At 35.5% G+C, this 13,038-nt stretch overlaps 1 protein-coding gene across 2 annotated transcripts in view; it reads right to left on the bottom strand.

Annotated features, from left to right (window-relative positions):
- LOC148312752 (uncharacterized) overlaps window positions 1-13,038 on the bottom strand; it is a 518,102-nt gene that overhangs the window by 460,881 nt on the left and 44,183 nt on the right. The window contains exons 22-27 of one of the 2 annotated variants that reach the window (XR_015838852.1): window positions 11,120-11,340; window positions 9,236-9,372; window positions 6,853-6,982; window positions 5,226-5,355; window positions 4,858-4,976; window positions 3,086-4,068 (exon numbers count right to left, since the gene is read on the bottom strand). Coding sequence is in view for 1 of the 2 variants with exons in the window: in XM_088273863.1 (XP_088129989.1) it covers window positions 3,906-4,068; window positions 4,858-4,976; window positions 5,226-5,355; window positions 6,853-6,982; window positions 9,236-9,372; window positions 11,120-11,340 (900 nt within the window). In the remaining variant the exon portion in view is untranslated. Of the gene's footprint in view, window positions 1-596; window positions 4,069-4,857; window positions 4,977-5,225; window positions 5,356-6,852; window positions 6,983-9,235; window positions 9,373-11,119; window positions 11,341-13,038 lie in introns of those variants that run through there. The other variant, XM_088273863.1, reaches the window with a different exon arrangement.

Here is a 13,038-nt window from a genome sequence, read left to right as displayed (position 1 = left end):
TGAATGTGTGGCAAAACGACGTATGGTAGATGTTAGAATGGTGAAATAAGGATAGAATGCTAGCCTGTAATACACCTTAACCACCAAATTAAGAATGATAAGTTTAGTTACCGTAGAACGTGACTACTTGAACAAAAAAGAGATTTAAATCTGTATTTGGTCTGTAATAATGAACGTATGGTGACAATAAGTGTCACCTGTCAGGGAAACAATGAATCATGTCAATACGTTCATTATTGTAGACCAAATACAAATCTAAATATTTTTTTTGTACTGGGCTCAAGTAACACATCAAAGTTCAAGTAACCCCGTTCTACGGTACGTGGAATGAATGAGTGAGCGAATGTAGTTGGAAATAGGGGCAGAGGAAGACCGAGGAAAACTTGATATAATAAAGTACATAAAGTGATAAATACTTGGTGCCGTGGTCAGGTCAGGAGTCGAAATAATCAGCAGGTATGTATGAGGAGATGCATGTATGTGGAAGAGGCGAATAATGCTTGCAAAGACAGTGGTGTGGCGTATTTATTCTCTCTGCATACCCCTGCAGATGATGGTTAGTCAGTTAGTTAACAATTTTGTGGAATAAATAAATGTAATTTTTCCAAAGAATTTATTGCTTTAAAATCCTATTTACAAACTGTACAATGAAGACACAAAATATTTAAAAAAAAACATTATTTTTTTAAAGGGGAGTGTAGGGTAAAGCATATAGTGATTGGCCATGTGATGGGGTTAATGATATGTTTCAATCGTTGATACGGCACTCACTCCTTTCAACAACGTCATTTATAAAAAAATCGTAAATTTTCAGTTGCGCATGTTTTCGGAATGCCCAGAAAATGTACCATATCCCAGCAAAAGCGGCATATTTTTAACTTAATATTTACCCGCTAGAGGGCAGAAAGTGATGTTGTTGCATTTTGAAGAAAAGATATTGTTTAATTATTTTTTTAAATATATTTAATATTTTTCAAACGGAGAAAAAATATTCAGGTTTTACCTAAAAAGATCTGTTGCACAGTAAAAAGTTCAATAAGTGGCTTGATATTTATTTTTAATACATTTTATTATATTTTTAAACTTTAAAAACGATCTCCTGAAAAATATTTTTTTTGATATGTGACATTTTTGAAAGGAGTGAGTGACATGTCCATTGTATAATAAATAAAGCGAAGTACTGAGAAAGTAAATGGCAGTAAATATTTCAACTGACTTTGCTCAACAATTAGTCAAATAATTGAACAGTGGTATTTACCAAGTAATACCAAGTAAAGAAATGGTGGTATTTCCGAAGGAATACCAAGCAAAAAATTAGGTATTTACCAAAGAATACCAAGTATAGAAATAGTGGTATTTGTCAAGGAAAACTTGATTGACAAAAATGGATAGATTACCACAAAGGGACTGTTTAAAACCCTTATCCGCACCCCAATGGTGCATAGGGCACTACGTCATATAAACGCAGTGTTATCTTGATCATTTACACATGAAGGAAAGGTGATCAGCCCTTCGCTTCAGGTACCAGTCCAGGGTAATATTGAATAAATATGACAGTGAAAAAATCACTTATATTTATTTTACCCCCCTTGGGAATCGAACCCGGGACCTCCAAAACGGTAGCTGAGCGTGCTGACCATTACACTACGGAGGCAGACAAAAGACAAGACAAGGTTAAATGAATTAATGAAATTTAAAAAAAAAGCGCAAGGAAAATGCTTTCATCAACATTTAAACACCTTAACCCATACAAGACTGTTATTTACAGTACAGAATCTTAAAATAAGTGGTCAAAAACACTCTGTGGCCAGTAGCTGTATGGTTTACCCCAGTCAAATACTAAAATACAAATATATAATGAAAAAAAACATCAAAAAATTATACCCAATTTCAAAATAATTTTAAAACTAATATAAACTTAAAACTATGGTATTTTTTTATAATCTTACAGTTCTGCCAGATTTTGATGTGCAATCAGAAAGGTGATAATTGCTGATATTATAAAAAAGGTGTGTTAATACGGTTTGGGCATGTGAAAAGAATGTTTAGAGCTGTATGTGTGGGAGGGTAGGAACGAGATTCTATACAGCATGTATGACTAGAAGCTAGGACTGTATTTCAGGGTAAAAAAAGGAGAAATAAGAAGGAACGTGTAACTAGAACTGCTTAAAAGCCAATGGGCGGGACATATTGCAATACAGGACCCCACAAGATGGACTCCAAGAGGTGTCGGAAGACCCCAAAAGAGATGGTCCGATGATATAGTCGCTGTGGGGGGTAGAAACTGGCTGCAAGCAGCAACCGACCGGAGGAAATGGAAAGAAGGGGAAGAGGCCTATATATCGCTCACTCCTTTCAAGAACGTCATAAATCAAAAATCGTCGATTTTCAGTTGTGCATGTTTTCGGAATGCCCAGAAAATGTACTAAACCCCAGCAAAATAATCATATTTTAACTTAATATTTACCCGCTACAGGGCAGAAAGTGTTGTTTTTGCATTTTGAAGAAAAGGTATTGTTTAATTATTTTTTTAAATGTACTAAATATTTTTCAAATGGAGAAAAAACCTTCAGGTTTTACCTAAAAAGATCTGTTGCATAGTAAAAAGTTCGATAAGTGGCTTGATATTTATTTGTAATACATTGTATTATATTTTTAAACTTTAAAAACGTTCTACTGAAAAATCAAGTTTTTCGATTTATGACGTTCTTGAAAGGAGTGAGCGATATGTAATATAATATATTAAGAAGTGTAACTGAAAGATCAGTATGGTGAAGAAGAATTTATATGGTAAATTTAATTTATCATCAACTTGATATTGGCAAATGCAATGTATTTCATGTGCAACGCCATTCTATATTAATAAAAAAAAGTATTATGTACAACATTTTGAGTGTGCCCAAATACTTGTTCACAAATTCTGGATTATCTCCAATTACAGAAGTCATTTTCATATTATTTATATAGAACTTCCAAGAATTTGAAAAGTGTGGTTGTCAATAATGGGTAGAATTGGAGAATGTTACGCGTGTGTAAAGTGATTACTAAAGCGACACTTAAAGCAGTCTATATATATAGTAAATACCCAGACTTCCATATTCTTCTTCATCTTTGATGAGATGTCAAAAAATAAGTATTATGTAATGACGAGTACTTAGTACTAAGTTGATTCTCAGGTTGTAATGGATAGAAGTCGTGGAATTATCAAAAGGTGACTATATTGATTTGAAAAGGATCCAGATAGAACTACAAGAAGAGTCTAGAAACTGTTCAGGAAAGAGGCTAAAGCCATGCTGTCAGCCAACACCAAGTCGTTTGAAGAAGGTTGTCAAATATTGATATCAAATCAAAGGATGAAAGCAGAGTGAACGCTGTTGAAATGCGCTCCCTCAGACAAATGTGTGGAAAATCATTGTATGACAGAATTAACAACGAAGATATAAGGAATGTAAGGCTGAACGAGGAATAATTGAAAAGATTAGGAAAGGTTCTTTACGGTGGTATGGACATGTGGAACGAATGGATAGCGAGGGAATGACTAAGAAAATATATGTGGCGAATGTGAGAGGGAAAACAGAACGAGGACGACCGAAAAAGACTTGGCACGATCAGATCAATCAGAACCTAAAATCTGGCGGTGTCAAAAGTCTGCGTTATCGTAAGGTATGTATGACTAGATGTATGGATGTGAAGGAAACAAGGAGTGTATGTCAGGACAGAAGAGTGTGACGTTCCATCCTCTCTGCCTACCCCTGCAGAGAAAAGACGTGATGGTAGTAGTAGTAGTAGTAGTAGTAGTAGTCAAATATTATCAGCCAACATCCGAGGCAAGTCATTTGAAGAAGATTGTCATACGATATCAGTCAATAGCTGGCAGAACTATAGGATTACAATAAGGAGAACAGTTAGAACTCGTATTCAGAGACGTAGATGAAGATTTTGGCAACTGCAGTCCCCTCGAAGTTCCCAAGCCGGTACAGCTCCATGGAGAGTTCTAGATGGATGTCTTGGGGTCCCATCAGTGGCTTCACGAGAGATACCAACGCTTGTTGAGGCGATGGTGTCAATCTGGACAGCAAAGATCACATCAAATTAAAATATTTAATAATAAGTTATATGTCAAAATGTTATTTACATTGTTCAGATATGCGTTGGTAGACTTTGGTAAAAATAAAAACAAATGTTTTTTATTACAAGGCAAAGTGGAAGGTAAACTCAGCATGGGAAAAGAGTTTATTTCCTGGCTTGACAACTTGAAAAAGTGGGTCCACTGAGTGCTGAGATGCTGTTTAGAGCAACTGTAGGCAAAGTAAATATTGCCTTGATGATTGCCAACCTTCAACATGGAGTGACACAATATGAAGAAGAATACAGTGCTATATTACAAGGTAACTTCTTCTTCTGAACCTTATCCGCACCCAATGGTGCATAGGGCAATATTGACAAAGTGGTATCTTGATCGTTACTTATATGAAGGCAAGGTGATCACTAATGCGCTTCAGAAACTAGTCCAGGGTAGTATTAAAAAATATATTAGCATGTAAAATCACTTATATTTATTTTCTACACCCCCTGGGAATCGAACCTGGGGCCTCCAGCGCGGAAGCTTAACACGCTAAACATTACACCACGGAGGCGGATACAAGGTAAAGTGGAAGGTAAACTGTGCATAGGAAGAAGGCGTATATCCTGGCTGGGCATCTTGAGAGAGTGGTTCCACTGTAGCGCTGAGGCGCTGGTTCAGAGCAGCTGCAGACAGAGTATTTCCATGATGACTGGCTACAGCGCTGAAGGTCCCTGGTTCAACTCCCATGTTACCAGTACATTTTTGAACATTAGAATGTGAAACATAGTTACTTGAAGCATTCCATGTCAGCCGTCTCGACGCCGGGGGGAGCTCTGACTTCCACCAACCGCAGCTGGAACCTCAACATGGCTTCCGCCCAGTTGGGTCCTTTCATTGTGAACAGATCAACCTGGAAAAGAAAACAAATATGTAATATTAATTTTCATTATTGTTTCGGCATTTACTTTGTGGTAAAACATATTCTTCATATTATTTTTTAACATCTCACTAAAGATGAAGAAGAATATGGAAGTCTGGGCATTTATATAGTGAAATACATCCTCCTGACAAGCTTCATCTTGGTGTTGTTACTCACACCCCGGTCTTTGCCAAAGAACTGGAGAATCATCTATGTGAAGATGTCTAAAAAAATGATTACCTGAGCTCTTGGTCCTCCGGGTATGTAAAGTTTGGAGACAAACGTGATGAAGTTGAAGGAATATGTCTCTGGACGATGGAGACAAGCGTAGTCATTTACCCTGCAAGTTCCTGGAGGCCGGCGACAGCGACTGGAATTAGAAGATCAATGTTCAAGATAAGTTCATGGCGGAGACCCTTAGTTCATGATGAGGGATCTAGTTCACGGGTGGCCAACCCGCGGCCTGCCGGGTGTCTTCTTGCGGCCCGCGGAGCAAATCACACATTTTGTCCTTTAGTGTACATAAAACCACCAAAAGAACATTCCATTGTGCTAAAAAAACTAAAACTAACTAACCATCACGCCACTTCCCCGCAGGGGTAGGCAGAGAGAATAGAGCGCCACACCACTCTGTCCTTGCAAACATTCTTCGCCTCTTCCACGTTCATGCATCTCCTCATACATACCCGCCGATTGTTACGACTCCTAACCTGACCACTTTCAAGTATTTGGCATACCTGATCGTGCCATGTTTTTCTCGGTCTTCCTCTGCTTCTTTTCCCGCTAACATTCGCCTCATAAATTTGTTTTACCGTTCTTTCCTCACTCATTCGTTCTACATGTCCAAACCATCTCAACACACCTTTCTTAATTTTATCGATAATGCTTATCTCAGCTTTGCATTCCTTCCTTATTTCACTATTCGCACATCTATCATACATCGTTTTGTTACACATTCTTCTGAGAGATCGCATTTCGACTGCATTCAGTCTACTTTCATCCTTCTTTAGTTCCTATAATATCCCATATATGGGAGTGTTTCACTATCCTGGCAATTTCAAGACCCAAAACGTTGGACTAAAGAAGAGAAGAGTAACAGAAGAACTGAGAAGTTTGATGGACTATGAAATATATATGCAATGATTCTGTTTCTATCTTGAAAAATTATAACATTAAACGGCATTACGAGGCTAAACATGTCAATAAGTTTGAAAAGTACCAAATAAATATGTTTATACAGTATATATCGCTCACTCCTTTCAAGAACGTCATAAATCATAAATCGTCAATTTTCAGTTGTGCATGTTTTCAGAATGCCCAGAAAATGTGCTATATCCTAGCAAAAGCGGCATAGTTTTAACTTAATATTTACCCACTATAGGGCAGAAAAGGTTGTTTTTGCATTTTGAAGAAAAGGTATTGTTTAATTATTTTTTTAAATATACCTACTTAATATTTTTCAAATGGAGAAAAAATCTTCAGGTTTTACCTAAAAAGATCTGTTGCACAGTAAAAAGTTCAATAAGTGGCTTGATATGTATTTTTAATACATTGTGTTATATTTTGAAACTTTCTCCTGAAAAATCAAGTTTTTTGATTCATGACGTTCTTGAAAGGAGTGAGCGATATATGATAATGAATCTCTGTTCGTGAAAGAGACTTATAGCTCGTGATAGAGTTAAAGTTTATGATGAGGAATTTAAGTTCAAGATATAGTTACTGTAGGAACAGAGATCTGAAAGTGATGGAGAATTTTAGTTTGTGATGAAGAACCTTTATGATAGAGAGCTTTAGTCCGTAGTACAATACCCTCAAATATATCACATCACAAGGAAGAAAGATCTCAAGGTATAACAGCATTCCTTACTGCCTTGTTCCCGGATCCCGGTTGTATCCCGCAGGACAGGCTATGGAACTGCAGCGAGCTCCCCCCCTGGTGTTCTGGCAGACCTCATCCTTGCCGCAGACCAGCTCACCAGACTCACATTCGTCAATATCTGGAAAAAATCACAAATGTCTCATAAAATGACTGAAACAATCCTTCATTCAATTCTTCATCTTCATCTATATTTTTTTTGAAAACTGCCAGCTAACCAGGGCTTTTTTTTAAACAAAAAGAATCCAGAACTCACTTCATGTCATACATAATGTATATCATACATAAAATATAATATACCCGGCTACCGTACCCCGTCACACGTCATAATATTTATTCAGAGTACCTGTCCTTCGAACTAACTAATGTGCGGAGTTCACCTATGTTTCGTACGGCTAGTGAGTACAACTCATGTTTTAGCCAAGTTGACATTTTCAATTGCGGAAAATCTGTGTTGAAAAGTTGAATGGTGACCATATTGTCCTCTCAGAATCTTTAAAAACTATGCTTCTCTGCATTGCATGTATGTCCCTACTAGAATCAACATCACACACATACACACACACATTAATTAATTTGCTAGATCTACACTAAATATTTTGTACTAATCTTTATGTTTTTGTGGTAAACTATAATTGGCTTACAACATTTTGAGTGTGTCCAAATACTTGTTCACAAAATCTGGATTATCTCCAATTACAGGAGTTATTTTCATATTATTTTTTGATATCTCATCAAAGATGAAGAAGAATATGGAAGTCTGGGCATTTACGGGGCTTACGACCGTCATAGGCTGGTTTAAGTGATCACTTTACACACGTGTAACATTCACCAATTCTAACCATTATTGACAACCACACTACTCAAATTCTTGGAAGTTCTATATATATGAACCAATTTAGAAACCTTGTTCATGAATCTCTAGAACTTCACTAGAGACATCTATTGGTGAGATGTAAAGAATTGAGACATCTGTTGGTCAAATTATAAGCTTAATAATAAAAATGAAAATGGTATTTTCTGGCGTTTCTCATGTGTGTGATTATAATCCAGGATTCGGATCTCACATACTAATATAAGAGTTTCTGCTTAATAAAAAGCTTCTTTACATCTCACCAATAGATGTCTCTAGTGAAGTTCTAGTGATTCATGAACAAGGTTTCTAAATTGATTCATATATATAGAACTTCCAAGAATTTGAGTAGTGTGGTTGTCAATAATGGGTAGAATTGGTGAATGTTACACATGTGTAAAGTGATCACTTAAACCAGCCTATGACGGTCGTATGCCCAGACTTCCATATTCTTCTTCATCTTTGATGAGATATCAAAAAATAATATAATTGGCTTGTTTGATGTATGTCTTTAAATTGTTTTGTTTTACAAATGTTGAAAAAAAAATACATAATCATTTTGACGAATTATATAAATGTAGATTCTAATATCTGATTTCTAATCGTCCATCTCCGTGGTGTAATGGTCAGCTTGTTTAGCTACCCTGCTGGAGGTCCCGGGTTCAATTCCCAAGAGGATGAAAATAAATATCAATGATTTTACACTCTAATATTTATTTAATATTACCCTGGACTGGTCCTTGAAACGCAGGAGTGATCAACTTGCCTTCATGTAAGTAAGGATCAAGATCACACTGCGTCAATACGATGCAGTGCCCTATGCACCTTTGAGTGCGGATAATGGTTGAAGAAGATTCCAATTACTTAAGCGCAAATATTGTTTCGTATAATTGATTTTGAAGATTAAAAAAAATATATTACCCATGAAAAAAGGTGTCGGAACACTGTTCCACTGCGTTACATGGAAAAAAAGCCCTGTAGCTAACTAACTCACTAACCTTCATGATGCTACCTCATAGGGGTAGGCAGAGAGAATAGAATGCCACACAAATCTTCGCCTCTTCCACATTCATACATCTCCTCATACATACACACCGATTTCCTACTCCTGACCTGACCGTTTTCAAGTAACATATTTGAAATGCTGAAAATACATTTTTTTATTTCACTTTTTTGTGAAATAGTAAAATGTATTTTGTATTATATTAATAACTAGTTAGGCACAACCACGCGTTTCTGTGGCTCATTCTGGTTAAATGGAAAGGAAGAAAAAGAGAAGGCACAAATGTCTTTCATGTTTAATTTCACAATGCTTGTGGGTATACAATATTTTAGTAATTATCAAGAAACACGCTGTACGTCATGAGCATCGTCAAGTATTGCGTGTGTTGCTGTTATTTTCAACAGATGGCGCTGCCATAGTGGTAAAAAATGTGTTAATAACAAATTATAACAAATTGGAGCGCCTAGACCAAAGCGAGAACTGAGAAGGAACACCAGGCAAGTTGGGAAAAATATTACCTATGCAATTCCTCTTGTCGGTGCCCATGCGGTATCCCTTGGGACAAGCGCACTGGTAGCTGCCGGGAATGTTTTGGCACTCTCCCATACACAGTCGGATACCGTGTTCTGTGCACTCGTCCATATCCACGCATGTCCTGTAAAATTATATAACTAATTAATGAATCTACAACATTTTGAGTGTGTCCAAATACTTGTTCACAAAATCTGGATTATCTCCAATTACAGGAGTTATTTTCATATTATTTTTTGACATCTCATCAAAGATAAAGAAGAATATGGAAATATTCCATATTCCATATTCTTCATCTTTAATGAGATGTCAAAAAATAATATGAAAATAACTCCTGTAATTGGAGATAATCCAGATTTTATGAACAAGTATTTGGACACACTCAAAATGTTGTAAATAAATTATCTGGTCAAATTATAAGCTTAATAATAAAAATGAAAATGGTATTTTCTGGCGTTTCTCATGTGTGTGATTATAATCCAGTATTCGGATCTCACATACTAATATAAGAGTTTCTGCTTAATAAAAAGCTTCTTTACATCTCACCAATAGATGTCTCTAGTAAAGTTCTAGTGATTCATGAACAAGGTTTCTAAATTGGTTCATATATATAGAACTACCAAGAATTTGAGTAGTGTGGTTGTCAATAATGGGTAGAATTGGTGAATGTTACACGTGTGTAAAGTGATCACTTAAACCAGCCTATGACGGTCGTAAGCCCCGTAAATGCCCAGACTTCCAAATTCTTCATCTTTGATGAGATGTCAAAAAATAATTAATGAATCAATGATAAATTGATAAATGTAGGTCCTTCTGTCCTGGGCAACGTCACCTAGGCCATGCCTTCGAACCATGTTCTCTCTTCGCAGCATCCATGAATTTTTTGATCTTCCTCTAGGTATCTTTCGAGGAAGATCCATTTCTATTGCCTGGTTTACGACATGCTCGGGTTCTCTGCGTCCTATATGCCCATACCATATATATATATATATATATATATATATATATATATATATATATATATATATATATATATATATATATATATACATATATATACATATATATATATATATATATATATATATATATATATATATATATATATATATATATATATATATATATATATATATATATATATATATATATATATATATATATATATATATATATATATATATATATATATATATATATATATATATATATATATATATATATATATATATATATATATATATATATATATATATATATATATATATATATATATATATATATATATATATATATATATATATATATATATATATATATATATACATATATATATATATCCGCCTCCGTAGAGTAATTGTCAGCAAGCTCGGCTACCGTTCTGGAAGTCCCGGGTTCGATTCCCAGGGGGGGTAAAATAAGTGATTTTTATTCACTGTAATATTTATTCAATATTACCATGGATTGGTGAAACATACCTGAAGCGGAGGGCTGATCACCTTTCCTTCATGTGTAAAAACGATCAAGATAACACTGCGTTTATATGACACAGTGCCCTATGCACCATTTGGGTGCGGATAAGGGTTTTATTATTTATTATTATATATGTTATACATTGTTTGCTTTGAATAATAAAAAAAAAATTGTTTTATGGCCCGGTAGGAAGTCTCATTTCTAAAATCTGGCCCTGCTACTGAACATGTTGGCCACCCATGGTCTTGATTATTCAAAATAATTCTTTAAATTAAGTAAAAATTAAGATTTAGCTTATGAAAGTAGTTTCTATTTTGGGAATTATACGAATCATTTAAAAATTGAGATTTTAAAAACAACTATTTATGTCTATCCCGATAATAGTAATAAAAAATTACCTATTATCGGGCGCAAGGCGGAAGCCGCTGTTGCAGGCGCATCGATACGATCCCCAGACGTTGACGCATCTTTGGTCGCAGTTGCCCAAACCGCCGTTGGGCGCACACTCGTCCACGTCTGTGCAGAGCTGTTTGGACGCAGGAGAGGTCACGAAGCCCTCGTGGCAGTTGCAATGGAATGACCCAATCGTGTTGACGCAAGTCGCGTAGTGTGAACAAACCTGTAAAAACCAAAGTACCAGCAACATTTTGAGTGTGTCTCCCAGTAGTGTCTGCCATACATGCGTGTAACATTCACCATTCTACGCATCAATCACGGGTAGAATGGTGAATGTGACATGTTTGTATATTATTTGGAGAAATGACTTTGTTTTTTCATCCACTCACATTTTTATTAAAAACCAACTAGTTTCGCCAACAACCTGTTGCCCTCTTCAGGGTTTGTTTTATTAACAAAACATAGAAAGACAGGAGAGAGTGACCAACTACCAAAACGTAAAATGTTCGGGAGGGCCATTTTAGTCACTTTTGCTTGGCAAGAAAATAAACATCAACGCAGTTAGTCATTTCTATCAATTCAATTTATTATACTTCCATGATTAAACTTCTTTGGGATTTTTTCCAGGGCAATATTAAGCTAGTAAGATATCAAAAAGTCAATGATTACGGTTTTGTAAAAAATGCGCTTGGGCACTTTCTCCTGTATGACTACAATAAAATAAGACAAACTTTGTAGAGGGCAACAGGTTGTTGCCGAAACTAGTTGGTTTTTAATAAAAATGTGAGTGGATCAAAAAACAAAGTCATTTTATTTCTCCAAATAATATATTACAATGATCCACAAAGTTAATGCTTTAAATATTCAAAATATTACATGTTTTTATTATTTTTTTAAATACAACATTTTTTAGTGTGTCCAAGTAAGGATTTGGAACAAGGGTTCACAAATCTGGGTTCTCTAAATAGTTGTTATTTTTTTACATTTGTTAAGTATTTGGACACATTCAAAATGTAAAAAGAATCCAGACTGTATTATCAGTTCGGGGTTATCATTATCAATCCGGGGTTCGGATTTTGCATACATCTAAAGAAAAGGGTCTCTGCTAAATAAAAGCTTTCCCTATCAAACCGTAGATGGCTCCAGTGTACAGTGTCATGAGATTTATGATATATGTAGGAGTTAATGAGTAAATGTATGTGTATGTGTGTGTGTAAATGTATGTGTATGTGTGTGTGTAAAATGTGACTTGTGTATAATCTAACAGTAGTACGTTAGTTCGGTAGTGTAATGGCAAAGGGGTATTTCTGTTAAATTTTTCATTTTCTAAGTGCGGTTGTCAATCACGGGTAGAACGGTGAATATTACACGTGTGTAAAGTGATTACTTAACCAGCCTATGAGATGTCCTAAGCCCTGTAAATGTATGTGTATGTGTGTGTGTAAAATGTGACTTGTGTATAATCTAACAGTAGTACGTTAGTTCGGTAGTGTAATGGCAAAGGGGTATTTCTGTTAAATTTTTCATTTTCTAAGTTTGTTCCACGAAATGACTAAAATAGTGTATTCCATAATCTGGCACAAGGATATAGCTGTAGTTGCAGTACTTATTTAGTTTTATTAAAATATGTATGGTACATACAAAAATACACAAAACAAATGAGTTATTTAATTTCACAAGTTTGTTTCTGCTCTCCTGTAAAATTTGGTCTGAGACAGACAACAATCGGCGGGTATGTATGAGGAGATGCATGAACGTGGAAGAGGCGAAGAATGTTTGCAAGTACAGAGTGGTGTAGCATTCTATTCTCTCTGCCTTCCCTTGCGGAGAAGCCGCGTGATGGTTAGTTTGTTAGTTTTTTAGACAGATATAACCCTTTGTCCTTACACTACCGAGTTAAGGCTCTTGTCTGTTGAGTTCT

The sequence above is a fragment of the Brachycentrus maculatus genome, unplaced genomic scaffold (genome assembly GCF_059751285.1).
Source record: "Brachycentrus maculatus isolate JH-2025_06_01 unplaced genomic scaffold, ASM5975128v1 h1tg000033l, whole genome shotgun sequence".
Taxonomy (NCBI): domain Eukaryota; kingdom Metazoa; phylum Arthropoda; class Insecta; order Trichoptera; family Brachycentridae; genus Brachycentrus; species Brachycentrus maculatus.
Note: the sequence above shows the minus strand (reverse complement) of the source record. Positions and strands in the feature narration are given on the sequence as shown.